This window comes from Ochotona curzoniae, unplaced genomic scaffold (genome assembly GCF_017591425.1).
Source record: "Ochotona curzoniae isolate NIBS_2020 unplaced genomic scaffold, NIBS_Ocur_1.0 scaffold_1037, whole genome shotgun sequence".
In the NCBI taxonomy this organism is placed as follows: domain Eukaryota; kingdom Metazoa; phylum Chordata; class Mammalia; order Lagomorpha; family Ochotonidae; genus Ochotona; species Ochotona curzoniae.
Window position 1 is genome coordinate 30604144 of NW_024467083.1, and position 22699 is coordinate 30626842.

At 44.8% G+C, this 22699-nt stretch overlaps 2 protein-coding genes across 3 annotated transcripts in view; one reads left to right on the forward strand and one right to left on the reverse strand.

Moving 5' to 3' along the window:
* Positions 1 to 22699, forward strand: part of SNX27 (sorting nexin 27) — an 83429-nt gene that overhangs the window by 51469 nt on the left and 9261 nt on the right. For both annotated transcript variants that reach the window (XR_005885760.1, XM_040999387.1), the window contains exons 6-8: positions 5202 to 5280; positions 7596 to 7759; positions 17940 to 18029. Coding sequence is in view for 1 of the 2 variants with exons in the window: in XM_040999387.1 (XP_040855321.1) it covers positions 5202 to 5280; positions 7596 to 7759; positions 17940 to 18029 (333 nt within the window). In the remaining variant the exon portion in view is untranslated. The remainder of the gene's footprint in view (positions 1 to 5201; positions 5281 to 7595; positions 7760 to 17939; positions 18030 to 22699) is intronic.
* LOC121168888 (40S ribosomal protein S27-like) lies at positions 5984 to 6528 on the reverse strand. Its single transcript, XM_040999388.1, has 2 exons — positions 6306 to 6528; positions 5984 to 6068 (listed from the first exon to the last, which is right to left on the reverse strand). Exons 1-2 carry the CDS (start codon positions 6526 to 6528, stop codon positions 6040 to 6042), a joined length of 252 nt encoding a protein of 83 aa, XP_040855322.1. The 3' UTR covers positions 5984 to 6039.

Sequence of the window (22699 nt, forward strand, 5' to 3'; positions counted from 1 at the left end):
GAGCTGCCATCTGCTGGCTTACTCCCGAAATGCAAACAGTATTGCTTGGCTGCAGCTGGGAGCCAGGATCAATCCAGGTCCCATGTGGCTGCAGGGGCCTGAGTGCTTGAGCCATTTCCTGATTCCTCCCCAGGTCGCATTAGTAGAAAGACAGGATCAAGAACTTTTTAATGCTTCTGTCTTTTTTAAATTTATTTATTTTCATTTTATTTGGAAAATAGAAGGACAGATAAACAAAAATCTTCTGTCCACTGATTGACTCACCAAGTACCTGCAGCAGCTGGGGCTGAGCCTGGGAAACCAGGATCTGGTGACTGAGTCAGGGTGGCAGGGACCACGGTGCTGGAGCCATTACCTGCTTACCCCTCAGGGTGGCCAGTAGTTGAAAGTGGGAGTCAGGAGTGGAACCCGGGGCTCAGACCCACGGACTCCACTGTAGTATGCCACGTCTCAAGCGACATGTTAATGCTGCCCCGAACTCCTGCCCTCATAGTGTCATTCATACGTGTGTAACCTGAAAGACAGCAACAGAGCTCTTCTATCTTCCGGGTCATGCCCAGTGCCCATAAAGGCCAGAGCTGGACCAATCCCAAGCCTGGAACTCAGTCTGGTTTTGCCATGTGGTAGTAGAGACCCCGACGCTTAAGCCATTTCTGCTGACTCCTAGGGTGTGCACGATCAGGAAGCTGAACTGGAGGTGGAGCATCGGGGACTCCAGCCAGGATCTCTAATATAGCATGACAAGTTTTTTCTTAGCTGCTATACAGATGTCTAACCCGCAAAATGTCACTTAATGTGTCGTTTTACTCGTTTTCTCTGTAAATAAAAGTTTGTTCTGGGGCCAGCTCTATAGCTTAACTGGTAAAACCATCTCATGTAGTTGTTGGTTCGTGTCCCAGTAGTTCCACTTCCAGTCTAGCTCCCTGCTAATGCACTGGGAAAGTAGCAGAAAATAGCCCAAGTGCTTTGGCCTCTCTGCACCCATGTGGGAGATCTGGAAGACACTGCTGGTTTTGGACTGGTCCAGCTCCGGATGTCATGGCTGTTTGGAGAGTGAACAGGCCGGTGGAAGATCTCTTCCTCTGTCTTACCTCACTTTCTCTGTGGCTCTGCCCTTCAAATAAAATTTTAAAAATTTAAATGTTTGTTCTATGGTCCAGCGACGTTGGCTCAGTGGATAAATTGTCACACCTTGCAATCTTGCCAGAATCTGATATGAGCGCTGGTTCATATCCCAGCTGTTCCACTTCCCATCCACTTCCTGCTCATGAGCCTAGGAAAGCAGCCCAAAGCCTTGGAACCGAGCACCCACTTGGGAGACCTGGAAGAAGCTCCTGGCTCCTGGCTTTAGATTGTCTCAGCTCCCAGCCATTGCAGCTATTTAAGAAGTGAACCAGTAGATATAAGATCCTTCTTTCCTTCTCTCTGTAAATCTGACTGCCTTTATAATAAAAACAAATAAATCTTGGAAAAAGGTTTGTTCTGGAAACTTGATTAGATTCACGCTCTTTTTTTTTTTAAGATTTATTTATTTATTGGAAAGTCAGATATACAGAGAGGAGGAGAGACAAAGAGGAAGATCTTCCGTCCGATGATTCACTGCCCAAGTGAGTGCAACAGCTGATGCTATGCTGATCCAAAGCCAGGATCCAGGAACCTCTTCCAGTCCCCCACACGGGTACAGGGTCCCAAAGCTTTGGGCCATCTCGACTGCTTTCCCAGGCCACAAGCAGGGAGCTGGATGGGAAGTGGAGCTGCCAGGATTAGAACCGGCGCCCATATGGGATCCTGGCACATTCAAGGCGAGGACTTTAGCCACTAGGCTACTGTGCCTGGCCTGTTAGCTGTAATTCTTCTGTGAATAACTTTTTCTTATCAACTAGGGCTTTTATGTTATCTTGAAATACAGTTTTGGGGAGAGGATAAATTCTTGATTATTTCCCTTTATTGCCAATTTTCAATGTAAAGGGTTGGGGTTCTAGTTATTTTCAAGATGGTCCGTAAGATAATTGTTACATTTTTGTTTGTTAGTGTCAGGTGGGCCTTATCAGTTCAATCAGTAGCAGATGTTATCTTTTTGATGCTTGAATTGGTACATCTTGGGCTGCAGAAATTCCTTCACATCTGTTCTGCTGCCTTTAGTTTGGAAAGGCAGAGATAGAGGCACCCAGAGAGAGAACACCTGCTGCTCTCTACAGATTCACACCCAAAATGCCTGGCCCATTTAGAGCGGGCCAGACTGGAGCTGGGAGCCAGGCCTGCAGTCCAGGCCTCCCACATGGGTGCCAGGAACACAGTCACTGGACTTTTCATTGCTGGCCTCAAGGGCCTGCATTAACCGGAAGCTGGGTTCAGGAACTGGAGCCAGGGTGGAACCCCAGGACTCTAATATGGGACACTGTCATCCACCAGACTAGACATCACCCTTCCTGTATGCTTTTAATGTAGTACATTCGTTCATAATAGAATCCTAGCTTGCAGGTACCACAGGATGTCCCAGGCTCATTTTACTATCATGTTTATATCATTCCCTACCCTAGATCTAAAGGAAGCCTTTTCTCCGGGAGTTCTAATTCTTTTCAGTGAGGAATTATATAAATATATGTTTTTTTAAACACATCTTTTTTAAAAAAAAAATTTATTTTTATTGCAAAGTCAGAGATACAGAGAGGAGGGACAGAGAAGAAGATCTTCCATCTGATGATTCACTCCCCAAGTGTCCACAACGGTCAGTGCTGTACCAATCTGAAGCCACGAGCCAGGAGGTTCCTCCGGGTCTCCCCTGCGGGTGCAGGAACCCAAGGCTTTGGGCGTCCTCCACTGCTTTCCCAGGCCACAGGCAGGTGGCTGGATGGGAAGCAGGGCAGCCTGGACATGAGCTGGAGCCCATATGGGATCTCAGTGTGTGCAAAGCGAGGATTGTAGCCACTAGACTACCACACCAGGTCCATTATCTGAGTTCTTGTATGATTGTTACTTGATTTCATTGACCATTTTTAATCTTAACTTGATTAGGACTTTCGGGGAGATAAGCAAGTTCTGGGTATTAATGTTTTTTGTCTCCTTAGTAGCAAATATACTAAAGCACAGGATATGTGCAATATTTTGGCCATTTCTGAAATTACGTAATGGAGTCGTTGCAAGCGTACTTTCATCTTACAGCTTGCTAGTAACTTGTTTTCTTGGTTTTATTTTTCCTTCAATATTTCTTTCATAAGGCTTGCAGTTTGGTTTTTGTATTTCAGTATTGTTCTTTGTTTCCTGTCACTATGACTTCCAGCTAGAAACCATTTTCTAAATTTTTTTTAAGGATTTATTTATTTTTATTGCAAAGTCAGTTATACAGAGAGGAGGAGAGAGGAAGATCTTCCGTCAGATGATTTTACTCCCCAAGTGGCCGCAATGGCCAGTCACTTGGTGAGGACTTTAGCCACTAGGCCACTGCACCAGGCCCCATTTTCTAAATTTTTGAACCATTTTAGTTTCTATCTGGCATGGTATAGAATGGTAGGTTATAACACTGGTAATCATCTGTGCCTGCATCGCATCAGGGGACAACCTAGGCCTCATAGTTTGACACAAGAAGAAGGAATAAAGTGGCACTTCGTTTACTAAACTACTGATATTTTATTGCATTAATAACAAAATTGGTCTTGAAAAGGAACTGTGTTACCACTGATTCATGGTTTTCGATGTGTGCGTTATTGTCTGAGTGTAGCTTCGGCTTGCATTAGTTTCCCCTTGAAGTCTTTCAATTTCACTTTCGTCATATTAGAAGCTTCGTTTCTAGAGAGAAGGAACTGATCCTTGTTTAATTTGCCTCTGTTGTCACAACACTTTGCTAATTTCTTCTGGGTTTTATGATTATGGTAATTCTTAGGAAATGAAGGTAACTAATGTCTCCAGCCTGGGGTATAGGTTATTGGAAAAATAAATAAAAGTATTTATGTAGCTTGAATAAAATTGATAGTGTTTTGAGTTCAAGAATGAAAGATGCAGATTTTTTTGTAAGATTTATTTATTTTTATTGGAAAGGCAGATTTACAGAGAGAAGAGACAGAAAAATCTTCATTTACTGATTCACTCTCCAAATGGCCGCAATGGTCGGAGCTGAGATGAACCAGGCCAGTAGCTTCCTCCAGGTTTCCAGTGTGGGTGCAGGACCCCAATGAACCCAGCTTAGTAGCCTAGTGGCTAAAGTCCTTACCCTGTGTGTGCTGGGATCCTATATGGACACCGGTTCTAATCCTGGCAGCCCTGCTTCCCATCCAGCTCCCTGCTTGTGGCCTGGGAAAGCATTCAAGGGCAGCCCAAAGCCTTGGGACCCTGCCCCCACATGGGAGACCTGGAAGAGGCTCTTGGCTCCTGGTTTCAGATCACTGTTGCAGCCTCTTGGGAAGTGAATCAGCGGATAGAAGATCTTTGTCTCTTCTTCTCTCTGTAAATGTGAGTTTCCAATAAAAATAAATTGATCTTTAAAAATTTCTTGTTTTCATTTTAATGTCTGTCCTCCAAGCACATTGCTTATAAATTATGTGAGGAAAGACCTGGTGGAGTGAAATTACATTTCAGAAAGAAAAGCTGATATTTTTAAGGAGAGGCTGTCATCAGCTTGAATTACAAATGCAATCAACAAGAAAACAAAAACAAAATAAATAAAAAATGAAACAAAAAACAAAACAAAAACAAGTGTTCATAGCTATTTAGGTCAAATATAGATGTTGGTTTTCCCTTTCTCTTTCATACTGTGCATTCTTAGAATGCATACATAGAAAGCGGGCAAGCCCGGCCCAGTGTGATAGTGTAGCAGTTAAAGTCCTCGCCTTGAACACACCGGAATCCCATATGGGCGCCGGTTCTAATCCCTGAAGCCCCACTTCTCATCCAGCTGCCTGCCTGTGGCCTGGGAAAGCAGTTGAGGACCGCCCAAAGCCTTGGGACCCTGCACCCTTGTGGGAGACCTGAAAGATGTTCCTGGCTTTGGATTGGCTCAGCTGTAGCCATTGTGGTCATTTGGGGAGTGAACCATCAGATGAAGATCTTCCTCTTTGTCTCTCAAAGAAAGCAGGCAGGCCATGGACCTTGATTTTAATTTTTATGAAGCCAGGATGACAAAACTTACTTTCTTCCCTCCTCCACATGTGCACACTTGCCATTTTTCTGTAACATTGTCTGATTTTATTTTCCTGTCTACCCTTTAGGCTATTGCAGCAAAGGTTGGCATGGACAGCACAACAGTGAATTACTTTGCCTTATTTGAAGTGATCAATCATTCCTTTGGTAAGTGCCAGTAGTTAATATTAAGCTTTGTTTGGGCTGTTTTATCCTAATACTGTCTTAAGAAAAACTTGCACACAGAGGGAGATCCCACTCTTGTGGACTGTCTCCGCTACATAAGCCAGACAAATCCCACTAAGGCCAAGTCCCAAGGTATATATTCAGGAGAAGTTCAGAATTCATATATTCCAATGAAAAAATAGGCTTAGAAAAATAGGATATTTTGTTTAGTTATCAGTTACTTGTTGCTTTAGTGTTCCTTTGCTTGCCTTTTTTTTTTTTTTTTTTTTTTTTTTTAGGTTTATTTTTACTTGAAAGGTAGATTTACGGAGCGAAAAGACAAGAGACAGATCTTCCATCTTGCTGGTTCACTCCCCAAATAGCCACAACAGCTGGAGCTGGACTACTGCAAAACTAGGAGCCTGGAGATTCTCCCAGGTCTCCCTCGTGGGTGCAGCGGCCCAAGAATTTGGTCCCTCTTCCACTGCTTTCCCAGACACATTAGCAAGGAATTGAATTGGAAATGGATTATCCAGGACTCAAACTGGTGCCCCATGGGATGCTGACACTGCTGGTGGAGGCTCATCCTTCTACACTACGGCACTGCCCCCGCACCCACCCCCCCACCCCCGCTTTTTATAAAGATTTTTATTTAAGATTAGCTTTTTGTTTTTGGAAATTGGAGATTAAATTTATTTATTTATTGGTATCCAAAATGTGTTTATTGGGAAGGTCTCCCATTCATCTTGATTCAGGGTGCCCTTAGTGCTGCTTCCTTTGGAAGGAACATCCTGCAAGCAGAGACAGTTCACAGGGTCAGGGATGCAGCCCACCACCTCCTCCCCCCAGAAACCCACCCCACCTGCCACTCAAGCTCTCATTACCCCGAGCCCACTCCTACCACTATGGAAACCAACACCTGGTTCCTGACCAACTGCTTGTAGGAAAATCGTAGACAGAATTCCACCCCTCTCCCGACATGCCACCCGGCCCCGCTCGCCCGCAGGCTGACCCATGAAGCCACTCACCTTCTGTAAGCCTCGCTTTGCCTCCCGTGGGCCGGCAGAGGACAGTGGAGCAGCCGACACACAAAACGACCGTCTGTGTGTGGCTAAAAACCGTGGTGATTTTGTGGCATCCTGGGCACTTGACGTTCATGAAGAAGAACTTGGGGCTCTTCTGCACCAGGCGTTTCTTCTTGTGTCTCCTCTTCGCCGGAAAGGGATACAGGAGATCCTTGGCAAGAGGCATGTTCGTGTGTAGAGGTCATCACTGCCAGAAAGGGAGATTAAATTTCTTAGAAGTGCTTGTATTAATGCATATGTTTAAGTTTCCACATGAAGAGATTTCTGTTATTTCTGGGAAATTTTATTGCATGGTAATAAGAAGTTTCTCTGACACAAGCTGGGGACAATGATCCTGTAGGTGGCAAAATCACAAAGAAGGGGGCCTGAGGGTTTGCCCTTGCTGACATAGATTGCTATGGTTTATGGGTCTCTTTCACATGTCTCACATTTTGCATATGGTCTCTTTCACATATCTTACATGCACACGTGCAGGCATGTGCACACACACACGATGCTAAGACTAAAAATGGCATAGATGCTACTAGTTGATACACCTTCCTTCTCCCAGAAAGGGGAGACTTCGGGACGTTTGGGTTGTCTTGCCCAGTTCAAGGTAGAACAGCTTCAATTCCCTATTATCCATCCCAGCTGAACGGCTTACTCAGGCAGGTGTAAATTATGTTATAGAGGATCGCTATGGTATCCGAACACCGAGATTCTGATCTTTTGCCCCGATTCAAAGTCAAGTAAACATCAAGAGAGGAAAACAGGCTTTCCAGAGAAAGGCAGTATAGAGATTGAAAGTGGTCATGTCTGTGCTGCTTGTAAGCTTGCTGGCAGGAAAAGGAAACGGTGTTGTGCACAAAGCACTTGGACCGAGGGGACTGCGTGGGGACTGCGTCAGGGTCTGGGCGTGGGGGTGGTGAGAGCCTTTCACCTTCTCCTAGACTTGCAGGAGAGACTGAGGCTGAGGGGACATGGGCTGTAACATCCTGATGTTATTTTGACTAAAGTTGGAGCTCATAGTGCCTGCTGAGTCATCATGTTAGCCACAGGGTCAGTCGCTTTGAGGCTTTACTGGCCATAGTCGCAAAGGGGAGAGATTCAGCCCGACACTGGAGTGCGCTGTGCTCCCGCGGCTGAGCTCCTTAGAATGCTTGAACTGATGCTCTGGTAAGGGTGACCTGTCACGTGATCCGCCATGCAGAGTTTGTTTTCAACCCAGCATTCTATGTTTTGTCTTCTCCTCAGTGCGCAAGCTGGCACCTAATGAATTTCCTCATAAACTTTACGTCCAGAACTATACATCTGCCGTGCCAGGCACCTGCCTGACCATTCGAAAGTGGCTTTTTACAACAGAAGAAGAAATCCTCTTAAATGACAATGACCTTGCTGTTACATACTTCTTTCATCAGGTGAGTGAATAGATCTTCCTTGCTAACCTGTTTTTGCTTTTGGTTTTCTTCTGTCTGTGTATAGTTGGTAAATTACCAACCCAGTGTAACTTTTTGGGTAAGCCACTCTGTTCCTAGATCTGAGATTAACATAAAATCGCATTTTACAAAAGATAAATACATTTTAGAAGTAGAAATATACTGAAGATTATTTATTCTAATTTTTATAAGTGATAAGAAGTGACTGACCACCTGTTCAAAAAAATTTTTATTAGTGTTTTCCATACCTAGAGTTTAAAGCATCCAATAGTTCAGTTTATGACACAAGATAGTAGTTGTCCCCCTTCCCTTTGTGTTCCCCCAGAGATAACCACTTTTACCTTTTTCAGTTGTTTCTTGTAGTTGTTATGTTTTGCATTAACTTCTGTGTCTCTATTATACTTTGGTTATTTAATTTTTCAGATTCAAGCAGTGCCTCTTAATTTCCCACTCTTGAACATGAGACATTAGCCTCTTACCTTCTCCAATTCCTGCCATATATCCACCCTGTTGCATGTCTCCCATCCCCGTAATACAGTCTCATGCACGCCAGCAGGTGCATCAGTCTAACCTAACCCTGCCCTCCCCCAAACCCAGCTCAAATGCCAGCTGACAGGTGCTGCAGCCCTGCCCAGACCAATTGATCCCTAGACCCAGTTCTCTGACTCATCAGTGGAAGCAGTGGTCTATCAGCGGAGTCCCTGACATTCACCTACCAGAGCCACTCCTAGCCCTGGGTCTTGCATATGCTGGTGGGTGCTGTGGCACAGTTTCTGCATTCGCTGGCAGGTGCTGCAACCCAGCTCTGGCCTGCTCCCAGTCCTAACACTTGTGCTCACCAGCAGAAACAGCTCAGCAGGGGGGTCCTCCAGGATCCCCTACTAGGCTCTCTCCCAGCCTTGGATCTCACGTGTGCCAGCAGGTGCTGCAGCCTAGCCTGATGTGGCCTACCCCTAGTCTTGGTACTCACTAGCAAGTGCTATAGCCTAGCCCAAACAGCCTACACCCATTCTGGCTCTCTCTAGGGGTGCCACAGCCTAGCCCAGCCCACTCCACACCCATTCTGGCTCTCACAGGTGCCAACAGATCCTGGGACCTAGGCCCAGTCTGGTCTACCACCAGACCCAGCCCACACACATGCCTTTGAACAACACAGCCTTACCCAGCCTTACGCAGCCCAGTCTGTCCGTAGCCCTGACTCTTGTGTGGGAGCTGCAGCCTAGTAGGGGAGTCCCCAAAGTTCCCCTGCCAGGCCCACTCCCAGACCTCTTGTGTGCTAGTGGGTGCTGTGGCCCTGCTTGGCATGGTCTGCCCTCAGTCTTGAATTTTGCGTATGCCAGCGGGTGCTACATCCTGCCTCCGCGCCAACCCACGCAGCTTTATCCCAGCCCTAGCTCTTGCAAGTGTTGGTGAGTTCTGTGGTCCAACCTGACTCAGCCCATCAGCACCTCCAGCTCTCTGCACAAACCAGTGGGTGCTGCGGTTCCACAGAGACGAGCCCACAAGTCCCCTGCAGAATCTGCCCAGATCCAGTTTTTTCCCATTCTGATGGGTGCTGTGGCTTAGCTTGATGTGGCCCATTCCCTTACCCAAACACTCACTGATGAATTCTGTGTCCTAGCCCAGCCAGGCATGCCCCTCAGCTCCAGCTTTGGCATGCACCCGTGGGTGGTAGGTGATACTAAGTGCAGCCATGTTTGCCACATGAGTGAGTACATTGGTGTGACCCAGACCTGCACTCCGGTTTCTCCGTCTAAGCCACCCTTTCCCAGCACCCTCATCTACCTGCAAGTGCAGTGGCCTAGTCTGTGGAAGCCCCCAGAAGTCACTCCTCACCTGTCAAAACATGTCCTTAGTGGTCCCCATTACAGAACACCCCCAGGCCCCCTGTACAGGCCCCTTGCCGCGTGGCAGTACTTGTGTATCTGAGGGCTGGGGCAGGGTGGCATGTCCTGGCCTGGCAGCCCCCACCTCCTGCTGCTCTGTGACACTCAAGAATTCCCCACATATCCTACACATGCACGCACACACAAAATAGACAATAAAAGGCCTGGTGCGGTAGCCTAATGGCTGAAGTCCTCATCTTGCACATACTGGGATCGCATATGGGCGCTGGTTTGTATCCCGGCTCCTCCACTTCCTATTCACTCCCTACTTGTGGCCTGCAAGGGCAGTAGAGGACGGCCCAAAGCTTTGGCCCCTGCCACCCACGTGGGAGACCTGGGAGAAGCCTGGATTCTGGTTTTGGATCGACTCAGCTCCAGCCTTTGTGGCAACTTGGAGAGTGAACCAGTGGACAGGAGAGCTTTCTCTCTGCCTCTGCTCCTCTCTGTATATCTGCCTTTCCAATAAAATAATAATAATATAATAAATCTTTTAAGAAAAGAATAGGCAATTGTGCTGGCACACTGATATAATGAACAAATTTGGCATTAACCGGGCCCAGAATGCCCACTGCTTTTATTATTTGTTTGCTGCTTTTCTCCCAGCAGGGTAAAATTGCCTAGGTACAAGGCAGTCTAGGCAGTTGCCAAAGTTAGGGCTGAACGTCCTTTTTATAAACTTCTCCTACAAGGATTTATTTACTTACTTTTGATGTCAGGTATTTCTAGGGATGTGTAGAAAATCCTAACATAGATTTTGCCTCTTTTTGCATATCTACATAAGTTCTTTTATGTGTTCTTGACGACTGAATATGCTATACATTGTTTATTCTTTTATTTGTTCCAGAGTATTTTTTGATTATGTGGTTATAAATGATGCTATCATGAACTAAATGGTTAGGTGCTTTTTTTTTCTTCAAGAGAAGCTATTGTTTGTATTAATGCGTCTTTGACATGTGAACGGTTTCTGTACTTTGACTCCTAAACTTTTCATTACGCCAGTGTTTTCCCTTAGTGTTACCGGTTTGTTTTTGAGAGTCAGTAACATTTTATGTAACAGATTGATTGATGTGGAAGGCAAAGTTAGAGAAAGAATGAGAGCATGTCCGGCTGCTTGTTCGTTCCCCTAATGGCTACACAGTTCACTGGGCTTGGTTGAAGCCAGGAGCCTGGAACTCCATCCAGGTGTCCCACTTGAGTAGCAGGGAGCTGGATGAGAAGTGCAGCAGTTGGGACTCAAGCCATAAGAAATACCACTGTCACACGGAGCAGCTTAACCCACTGCATTCACAGCTCTGGCTCCCTGATCTGCAATTCTGAAAAATGTTTTATGCTTTAAGGTGTCTGAGGTTTATCTCTGGATGTTGTAATATGAATGATCTAAGTTAAAATTTCTTGATATTACTGTCTGGATAGCATAGCAGCATGGATTAAATGATTTATGATGTTATCCTTAATTTATCTTTCCTGAAATTTTACATATATGTGGCCAAACTGTATAATTCTTTTCTATTGACCTATTTCAGTTTCAACTGTTCTTTTGATTATTGTTCATCTGTAATACATTTTAATATCTGGTAAGGTTATCTTGTCCATTTTATTTTTCCTAACTTTAAGGTGTTTCATAGCAATATATAAAGTATCCTTTCACTAGTCCAATTGAAGTTTCGTTAAATTGATAATTTAGAGAATAATCATTGTTTTTATTCTGTATAATATCTGATGAAATATATAAGGTTTAAACATTTTTTAGGTCTTAAAATTTTATTCTCATAAAATGAATTATTGTTTTGGGTTTTTACAGATTAATTTATATTTGAAAGAGTGGTAGAGAGAGGAAGATAGAGAAAGATGTGCCGTACACTGGTTCACTCCCTAAAAGCTGCAACAGCTAAGCTCAAGTCAAAGGCAGGTCTTCCATGTGCGGCAAGGAACCCACACTTCTGTGCCGTGATTTGCCACCTCTAAAGCACATTAGCAAGAAGCTGGATTGCATATAGAGCATCAGGAACTGGAACTGGCCATTCTGTATAGGATGTGGGTCAAATGTCCCAAGCAGTAGTTTGACTTGCTATGCCACAACATCTACTCTTTCACTCCTCTTTTGGTTCCTCAAATACAGTTTTGTAATTCTATGTTTAAATAAGATGTTTTAAATTGATTTAGCTTTTTATTTGAAAGGCAGATTTGACAGAGAAGGACAGACAGGGTTCACTTCCCAAATGGCCACAGTGGCTGGAGCTGAGCCGATCGGGAGCTAGGAGGTTATTCCGGCTCTCCCATGTGGATGCAGGGTCCCAAGGTCCTGAGCAATCCTTCACTACTCTTCCAGGCATGTTAGCAGACAGCTGGATGGCAAGTAGAGCAGCCAGGATACAAACCAGCACCCATATGAGATGGTAGTACTGGCAATCAGAGGATTAGCCTGTGGAGCCACTGCACCAGCCCCAAAATACTTTTTATTTTTATTAATATTGTGAATGCATTGTCTTTTGTATCATTGAAGTACAAAGTTATTAACTAGAAGTAAGGCTATCTGGTTCAAGTACAAGCTTTGCATTGGGTTAATCAGCAAAACTTGCCTGAGATCTGTTTTCTGATCTGATTAAGGGTAATAATGCTTGTTTACTTTTCCATGGGTATCAAAATTTAAATTTTGGTGAGGGAGTGCATATGAAGTTGCTTTTAATTTGTAAAAGTGTAATACAAAAATTAAATTCTTAGGTATATGAACCAGCTGTGTCTTTTGTAGCTGTATTTCATATCCAGCATGTTTTCTGAATGCTGTTGCCTTACATGAGTTTTTAAACAACTTCATTGAGATATAATTGAGATGCAGTAAATTGTACTTATATAAAACACCACTTTAGTAAGGTTTCTATATTATTTTTAAACGTGTACTCTGGTAGTTAACTTCTGTGTTCGTCAGCATATACCAGATCTCCCAAGGGTTGTTTTTTTCTGGTAAAACTAAAGCTCTCTATTCGTTAAGCAACCATTCTCCACTTTCCTGTTCACCACTCTTGACAACCACCATTCTTTGTGTTTCAGTAAACTACTTTGGACACTGAATTTGAGTGCAATTCTGCAGTATTTGTCTTTTGTTGTCCTGCACCTGTTTGATTTAACCTTGTGTCCTAAAGGTCCATGCAGGTTATACTTGTGTCACAGAGTCTTCTTCCTTTTAAGACTAACAAATATTTGGGCTGGTACTCTGGTGTAGTGGGTTGAGCTGCTGGCATCCAGTATAGGTGCTGGTTTGAGCCCTGACTACTCTACTTCCAGTCTTGCACTCTGCTGATGTACTTGGAAAGGTAATGGAGGCTGGCCCAAGTCCTTGGGTACCTGCATCTGCAATGGGAGACCTGGCCCAGCCTGTGAAATTGCAACCATTTGAGGAGTAAATCAGCAGATGTAAAACCTCTCTTTCTCTCTCTCTGTCTCTCTGACTCTGCTTTTCTTTTTTTTTTTTTTTTTAAGATTTATTTATTTATTGGAAAGTCAGATATACAGAGAGGAGGAGAGACAGAGAGCAAGATACTTCGTCTGATGATTCACTCCGCAAGTGAGCCGCATCGACCGGTGCTATGCTGATCTGAAGCCAGGATCCAGGAACTACTTCTGGGCATCCCACCTGGGTGCAGGGTCCCAAAGCCATGGAGCTGCCAGGATTAGAACCGGCACCCATATGGGATCCCGGTGCGTTCAAGGCGAGGACTTTAGCTGCTAGGCCACGGCGCCGGGCCCTGACTCTGCCTTTCAAGTAAATAAATACATATTACCAAAAATTCTTAGAGACTGACATTGTTATGTATATGAACAGCACACTTGGCCCACTCATCTGTGGAGGTCAATTGGACTACCTCTGCTTCTTGGTTCTTGTGAATAATGCAGCAAATAATCTCTTTGAGATCCTTTTTCAGTAAGTAAGATTACTAAATCATTGGTAATTTTATCTTCAGCTTTTTTTTTTAAAGATTTATTTTTATTATTTTTTTATTAGAAAGACGGATATACAGAGAGGAGAGACAGAGAGGAAGATCTTCCATCCGATGATTCACTCCCCAAGTGACCATAACAGCCAGTGCTGCGCAGATCCGAAGCCAGGAGCCTCTTCCGGGTCTCCCACGCGGGTGCAGGGTCCCAAAGCCTTGGGCCGTCCTGGACTGCCCTCCCAGGCCACAGGCAGGGAGCTGGAAGGGAAGTGGGGCCACCGGGATAGAACAGGTGCCCATATGGGATCCCGGGCGTGCAAGGCAAGGACCTTAACCACTGCGCCACCGCTCCGGGCCGTTATCTTCAGCTTTTTGAGGAACAACTACTGCTTCCCATAGTATTATTTTCCAAAGACCCAATCATTTACCTAGTCAATCAAAACTCTTTTGAGTACCTGGTGTGATGACTCAATGGCCACATCTTCACTTTGCAAAGTACTAGGATCCCATATGGGCACTGGTTCCTTTCCTGGCTGTTCCATTTCCCATCCAGCTCCCTGCTTGTGGCCTGGGAAGGCAGCAGTAGATGGCCCAAAGCCTTGGGACTTTACACACGCGTGAGAGACTCAGAAGAAGTTCCCAGTTTTCTGGTTTTGGGTCAGCTCAGTCCTAGCCTTTGTATCCACTTGGGGAGTGAACCAACGGATGGGAGGTCTTTCTGTCTTTCCTTCTTTGTAAATCTGTTTTTCCAATAAAAATAAATGTTTAAAAAAAACTTAAAAGAAATAGCCTCAAAACATAAAGCAGTTAACCTTGAGAAAAACAAAAATTATACCAGAAAGAAGGTGTAGTGCAGTATGTGGCTTAATAGTGCTTCCAGTGTTTTCAGTAATAAAGTCACCGAGTGCTGGCTTAATGTGTTTATGATAGCTAGAGGGAGAAAGAGTGGCACAGGCCGAGACAGGATCTTTTTAGTCAGCAGTCCTAAGTCAGGATTTATCATTGTAAGCATAGCATTTAGAATTAGGGAAGGAATAGCTTTAAAACTGAAGTACTTCAAAGCAGTGGCCTTTGTGGAAAAAAAGCTCTGAGATCCTGAGACTTTTTTTTTTTTTAATTAAGAAATCTTTTTTTTTTTACTAAGTACATCTTCATTCAGTACAAAATAATTAAGAAAAAAAAGCTTCTAAGGTAGTATTATTTTGTGTTTCCCACTCAGGACTAGTCAGCCGAATGATCTCAACTAGGAATGAGACCGTGGGAGTGGGAGGGTGTCCAGCTTAGCGGTTAAGATGTGTCTGTCCTCCCTGGGGTCTGGCTCTGACACGCAGCTCTGGCCCCGCACTCCAGCTTCCCGAGGCAGTGCTGATGGCTGATTCACTAGGCGCATGGGAGACCTGGAGTGTGTCCCCAGCTTCCGGCTCAAGCTCAGGCCCAGCCTCAACTGTTTTCAGCATCTGGGGAGCGAAGTAGTGAGTGGGGACCTTTCTTTTTCTTTCTCTTCCTTTTTTTTTTTAAAGAATTTTATTTATATATTTGTTATATTTTATTTTAACTTCTTTTTAAATTATCATCACTCTATGATACAGTTTTATAGGCCCTGGGATCTCCCCTGCTACCCTCCCCCTCCACACCAAATTCCCCTATATTGTTACTATAGCATCCCTCTCTCCCTCTCAAATAAATATTTTCCATTAAAAAAAAAATACATTCTCGGGCCCAGTGGCGTGGCCTAGCGGCTAAAGTCCTTGCCTTGAACGCACCAGGATCCCATATGGGCACCAGATCTAATGCTGGCAGCTCTACTTCCCATCCAGCTTCCTGCTTGTGGCCTGGGAAAGCAGTCGAGGACGGCCCAAAGCTTTGGGACCCTGCAGCCGTGTGGGATACCCGGAGGAGGTTCCTGGATCCTGGCTTCGGGTCGGCATAGCATCGGCCGCTGAGCTCACTTGGGGAGTAAATCATCGGATGGAGGCTCTTCCTCTTTCTCTCTCCTCCTCTCTGTAGATCTGACTTTCCAATAAATAAATAAATCTTAAAAAAAAAATACATTCTTACTGTCAACATGAAAAAGAATTCATTCAGAGTTACTAGAGTATATGGAGTTTAGTGGCGAGGTAGGTTAAGCTGCTGCCTGCTGTGTCAGCATCCGTTAGGAGTGTAGTTCTAGTCCTGGCTGTTCTGATTCTGATGCAGCTCTCTGCTAACATGCCTGGGGAGGCAGCTAATGATACCTGCCACCCACATGGGAGACCCAGATGGAGTTCTTGGTATTGGTGCCTAACTTTGACCTGGCCATCCCAATCATTGTGGCCATTTGGGGAATAGACCAGCAGATGGACGATCCAACAGTCAGTCAGTCTGTCTGTCTGTCTCTCCTTTTGAATAAATAAATTTTAAAACCAACGAAAGAAATAGTTGGCAGAATAGATAATCACTGCGACCCATCTCTGTCCGGGGAAAATATTCATCAAATATTTAAGTACTATTGTAACTCAGACCCAGGTCTAGGTATTCAAGGTATGAACAGAACAAGCACAGGGTTTTTATTTATGGTCAGCAGAAAAAGAACTGCAAAATCCCTTTTCCAAGCTGAATTACACTTTTAAGTCCCATGGGATATTGGATAGAATAGTATTTGCTATTTATTTCCCTACTCTGCATCGCCTCTTGCTTGTTAGTAATTGGTTTAAATTTAGCTGGGAGCAGCACGGTCCGCTGTGATAAACAGCGGAAGTGTTCGGGTTCTTCAAGACACTGCAGCAGTCCCCTGTGCATACCAGCTACCGTGCCTCCGGGAGCCTCCCGCGTGCAGACTGGGAAGTCAGAGGTCCGATCTGCTCAACAGGCAGCCCCTGGCAGAACACTGCCCTCCTGTGATTCTTGGAAGGACGCAGCAGCCCAGTGGTATCAGTGACCATGTGTGCTTTATAAAGCTCATAACATTATCTCATTCTGTTGCCCATCTACAGGATGAGAATTTTTTCCTGTTTTCCAGAGCAGGGAGAAGGTTGAAGTGAAGTATTCAAGTGGGTCTTGACAGGTGACAGAGATGGAAGTGAAACCTTTTCTGTCCTGAACACATTCTGTTAGCCAGCTGTTTTCCCTGAAAAAGGCTATTGGGAATTGAGGCAGATTTCTGGCATGGTAGTTAAGCTGATGTTTGGGATACCTGAGTTTGAGCTTTGGCTCTGCTTCCAATCCTAGATTCTTGACAACACCTACCCTTTAAGGTAGCAAATGATGGCTGCAGTAGCTGTCTCCACCAGTATGGGACCCAGATCAAATTCCTGGCTCCTGGTTTTGGTTTGGTCCAGGCCTGGAAGTTATAGATATTTAGGGGATGAATCAGTGAGTGGATGGGAGATCTCTGGCTCTCTCTCTGCCTTTGAGATAAATAAAACAATTTTTTTTAGAAGGACTAGGGAAGTGATTCCTAACCTAAGTACTGTAAGTATTCCAATACCATTGATCTTCCTAATTTCAGTCTCTCCTCAGCTCATTCGTTTAGTACTCAGATATTGTTGCTTATTTTAGCTCCTTCTTGTCTGTTACATACACTCATACACACAGAGACATGTACGTACATGCAGAGAGAGATCAAAATCTTGTATTCTTTGGTTCAGTTCTCAAATGTAAAAACAGGTGGGAGTGGGCTGGGCCAAAGTGGGAAGCCAGGAACTCCATCCCAGAAGTTGCAGAATCCCAAGAACTTAGGCCATCCAGCATCCACTGCCTCCCAGGTGCTTTAGCAGGAAGCTGGATTGGAAGCAGAGCCAGAAGCCTTGTCCGAACCAGCACCTTATCCCTCTAGGCTGCTACACTGCCTCACTCACCACTCCCCTCATTCCTGCTTCTGACTTCTGCCTGTGTTTCTCTCATTCCGGCTATCCTCAGGTTCACGTAAGGCTTCCCAGATAGCCTGTAATGAGCAGGAAGTGCTCTGTTCTGGCAGCATGTTCCGCTTACTGTCTGTGCATTATATCCGTGCTACTTTAATATCATACCTAACATATAAATATATACTTTAATATATACCTAATATCTTTGCCACTTTTAATATCAAACCATATATTGTCTCCAGTTATTTTCACGCGTACAAATTCACCAGAATTCCTGCATCTGAACACAGAAATCCAGGTCTTTCAGATACCTAGAGCAGTCCCAAAGCTCCAAAGCACGACAGACACTGGGAACATTCACAGTGCAGAGTCTGTGGCTGCCCCTGGTGCAAGTGGATACAGGGTTTCTGAAAATGCATGTCTTTGTGTGTGTGTATGTGTGTGAAGAATGTGGTTGCTAATAATTTTGACATTTCCTTCTTCCTGTTTGTGTTGGTGACAGGCTGTCGATGATGTCAAGAAAGGTTACATCAAAGCAGAAGAAAAGTCCTACCAATTACAGAAGCTGTACGAACAGAGGAAAATGGTCATGGTAAGCGTCCCCACAGTTTTCTCTGCCACTTTGACCTCTTAAGCCTGTCATTCCAGTCTTGTTGGTAAGGTACTCTCCTGGTCAGGGGCTGCTTGAAAAGGTGAAGGACTGCAGATCTTGACTCCGAGTCTTAAGCTCCGGCATATGACACAGAGAGCGAGCCTGGGTTACTATGCAGGGGTCTATCATTTTAGCACAAACAGAGCAGTCTTCTCTTCAATAAAGAAAGTAAAAGCTGTTCAAACCATTACAGTATAATAAAGATACAACTGCAAGAGCTGACATTTAGATTTTGACATTAGTGGCTGAATTGTTGCTGTGAAATTATTTTGATTTACTGAGAGCAAAAGCATCTATATTTTCAACTTGTGTTCCTGAGGTTGCTTCAACATTTATGCTCAGTAGTGCTTTTGTTTGTCGTGGTATCCTAGGCCTGTGCTGTCTGATTTGATAGGTACCAGCCTCATGAGGCAATGTAAATTTTAGTTCTTCAGTTATGCCAGCCATATTTCATTGCTAAGTCAGTATATGTGATTGACACCTGTCATATTGGACAGCACAGGTGTGAAATGTTTTCACCAGCACAGAAAATTAAGTTGTACATGGCCACCTAGAACATTTCTTAAGTGTTTTAAAGGTAATCATTGGGGCTGCTGCCATGATATTCTAGGTTAAGCTTCCATCTGCAGTGCTGGCATCCCATATGGATGCTGGGTTGAGTCCTGATTGCTCTACTTTCTATCCAGCTCCCTGCTATTGTGCCTGGGAAAGCAGCAGTAGAGGGTGGCCCAAGTCCTTGAGCCCTTACACCCATCTGGAAGACCCGCAGGAAGCTCCAGGCTCTTGGCTTTGGACTGGCCCAGCTCTGGTTGTTGCAGGCATTTGGGGAGTGAACCACAGATGGAAGATCTCTGTCTCTCCTTTCTTCTCTGTAAATCTGTCCTTGGAATGAACCAGGGCCAAATACTAAAGATTCATCAATTTCTATGGGAGTGCTATGCCTTGGTCAAAGCCGTGTCTTCCTGTTCCTGAAAATATAACATAAGTCAAACTTTAGAAGGGCTTCTGGTAATACCATTGTAGAAAACGCATTGTCCTTTGGCTGTTCAGTACTTCAGTGTCAGTTACATCTGATCCTACCAAGAGAAAGCACAGTGCAAAATGCTAGAAAAATATTGGATTATTCTGTGGACAAATATTATGAAATTATTTTTACACTGAAATGTATACTTTATATTCACCTAAAAAAGAATGCCAGTTGTTCACAGATGTGTTTTCCCCTGGGTCATTTGATTATTAAACATGCTTAAGCAGGTGAAACCTAGTGCCAGCGTATGAGTGTCTACTAGCCACATAATGTTGCAGTTTGGTTTTGAGGAAAAGCTAAGCAAAGTTTGAATGTTATTCAGGTCTAACATCTGGTCAGGTATCAGCGTTCAAAGATCTTAGCCCCAACCCCAGTACAGGTCACATTTAGTACATTACAACTTCTAATTTAGTTGAGCTGTGATGCCATTCCTGTAGCTGTTTGATCCACTGTGAGGCCAAGTCACTGCCATTAGTTGGCAGGGTACCATGAGCTAGTGAGCAATTCAACAAACTTCTCAGTTTGTTTTCTTTTTTGTAAAATGGGGATATTCAGATTACAGCTGTCAAAGAGAATCTTGACAAAATACTCCAAGGTTCTTAGTAAATTAATAACTGTAAGACTGTGAGGACAGCCTGCAGTCTTGCCATGCCTGTAATTCCTAGTGTGCTCAAAACCAATTTTGTTCCCTATTTACTTACCAAGTTAGACAGAGTTTCAAATTTAGATGATTCAGAGTGTCATGTGTAAGACTCAGTTCTCCCTCCCAACTTCCCTTTCCTTCTCACATAAACAGTGGACATGTGTGATTTATGCTTTGTGTATGTTCAAGTGACATGATTTTGCTGTTGAACTGATAAAGTGTGTATATTAGTACTTCTCAACATTTTTGTAGTGGTTTCATGCGAGGCACTCTTTCTCAAAGTGTGGTCTCCAGCCCACTTGTAACAGCAGCTTAAAATGCAAATTTCTGAACTTTGTCTTGTATTGACTGAGCTGGAGTCTTGGGGAGTGTGGGATAGAACTTAGGGCGCAGCATGGTGCGTCAGTCCTCACCTTGAAGTGCCAGACTCCCATATGGATACCAGTTTGTTCCTGGCTGCTCCACTTCCCTCCTGCCCCCTGCTTGTGGCCTGGGAAAGCAGTCGAGGATGACCCAAAGCCTTAGGACCCTGCACCCCCATGGTAGACCAGGAAGAGGCTCCTGACTTCAGATCAGCTCAGCTCTGGTCACTGTGGCCATTCAAGGAGTGAACCAGCAGGTGGAGAATCTTTCTCTCCTTCTCTCCATAAATCTGATCTGTCTTTTTAATAAAATTAAATAAGTCTTTAAAAAAAGAAGAACTTAGGGGGTCTTTGGGTCCTTGGCTTCACCAGGCACAGCACTGAGTGCTTTGGAATCACTGCCCTGGGTTTGGAGGAGAGTTCCCTCCTGAGGTTCGTCTTTGGTTCTTGTTTCCCTTTTAGTCCTGGGTTGACTCTGGGTAGTTTGTTTGGGAGAACAGAGGCCTTTGGAACGGACCTTGACCTATTCCCCAGCGTTCTGCTCTGTTAAGCCCTGAGTCTCTATGTTAACAACCCTGCGTGCCTGGGCATACCTGATTTGCTGAGACCTGAGCATTTATAAAACTTCCGCTGCTGCCCCTTTCCTCTTCTCTGACCTCAAGGGCAAGTGAGTCAAGGAAGGTAATTCCAGGTACACATTTAACTACTCAGAACGTGATACTAAAGGAAAATGGAAGAGTAATTTGTTTCAAGCGTGTATCATTAAGTATGTTTTTAAGCCACAGGTCCTCCTTCCTTACAAAGTTTTGGGTTTATGTAAAATTGTAAGGATTTTTTTTCTCTTTAGGCTCTGTGAAAAATCTAGGATTGTAATACTTTCCAACCTGAGAATTTCTGGAAACCTCGAGTCTCCCAGTAATACTTGATGTCTGTCCTCTGGCAGGCAGCACAGGTGCCCTGGCTCTCCCCCAGGTTGTGTGTAGACCTGAGGCCTGCAACAAATGAGTTCCCTGGGGGTCTTCTGCATTCTGAAATGTGAGGGAATAAGCCAGCCGTGGTGGACAGGGGAGGAAGAGAGAAGCATGCCCCTGGCCCACCCCCACTCTGCCCACTCGCATTTCCTCCACTTTACCAAGCAGCACCAGAGTCCAAGAGCTTAAGGATTCTTCCCCAAGATCATGTAGTGCGTCGGAAGTTGAACTAGGATTTGGGCAAGGAGCTTGGGCCCATTTCTGTCAGATTCCAATGGGTATGCGGTTTCTTTTCCCCCCTGCATTGGGGAAGAGAGGGTGACCTTACTACACTGTCATTTCTTTCCAGGTGGCAGAAGGGAAACAGGGTGGGGGAGTACTTTCTGAAGATCACAAATAGATTTCAAGATATCCCGAGCTCAGCATCTCTTGTGACCTTTTTTTCCTTGTCCTTTTATCTGCCTGCTTCTCTTTAAAAAGTCTGTACTGTAAAGCTGTCAGTTAGGCACGTGACAGAAGCGTTTGCAGAGAAGGTGGTATCGCCTCTGAAACAACCTCCGAGCAGGTGGGTTGCCAGTGAGCCGCCTGGGTGTTGGGCAAGATGACAGTCCGACTCGCAGCCCCGTGACACCCAGTGGGATCTGCAGGGGTCTCGGGCGTTTTAGACAGTCTGCATCCTGAGTGTTCTCACTGTGTTGGCAGAATGATTTTACCAAGAGCTAGAGGCCTGGGCCCAGGGCACTCTTCTTAACGTTCCACTGCAGAAATTAACCACAATATTCACATAAGGAATAGGAAAGAATGGTGCAGTTGGCCCCTACAGCCCCACTGTCCAGTTTCCGCAGCCTCCAGCTGTCTACCATTCATGCTGCCTCTACCTCACTCTGTTTTTCCCCCTGGGGCTTTGAGAAATACTGTCCAGATATGTCTTTTCCCATAGGAAAAAAAAAATTTAAGATTTATTTATTTTTATTGGAAAGTCAGATTTACAGGGAGTAGACAGAAAAATCTTCCATCCACTGGTTCACTCCCCAATGGCCACAATTGCCAGAGCTGAGCCAATCCGAAGCCAGAAGCCAGGAGCTACTTCCAGGTCTCCCACGCGGGTGCAGGGTCCCAAGGCCTTGGCCTGTCCTTGATTGCTTTCCTAGGCCACAAGCAGGGAGCTGGATGGGAAGTGGTGCAGCCAAGACATAAATCAGCACCCATATGGGATTTCAGCCTTTTCAGGGTGAAAATTTACCTATTGAGCCATTGTTCCACGCCCACACAGGGCATTCTTGAGGAAAAAAATTAGCCTTCTGGCTAAAGATAATGGAGATTTTTATATCAATTTCTGGCTGTCATCTGATAAACATCTAATTGTGTGCCATGTACTATGCTAAATGTATTTGATGCCCACAGGCAACACTAGAGTGGGGTATGTTGTTATTTCCCGTTTTATAGAAGAGGAAACTAGACTCCTAGGATGAAGTAATTTGTCCAAGTTACATAACTTGCCCGAGGTGGCACAACAAGGAAGTAACGGGGGTCAGGGTAGTAGCCCTGGGTAGTCTGGACACAACCGCCTGGCCACTGCTTTGTGAGTTGCTCTCTGCCCCCAAGTT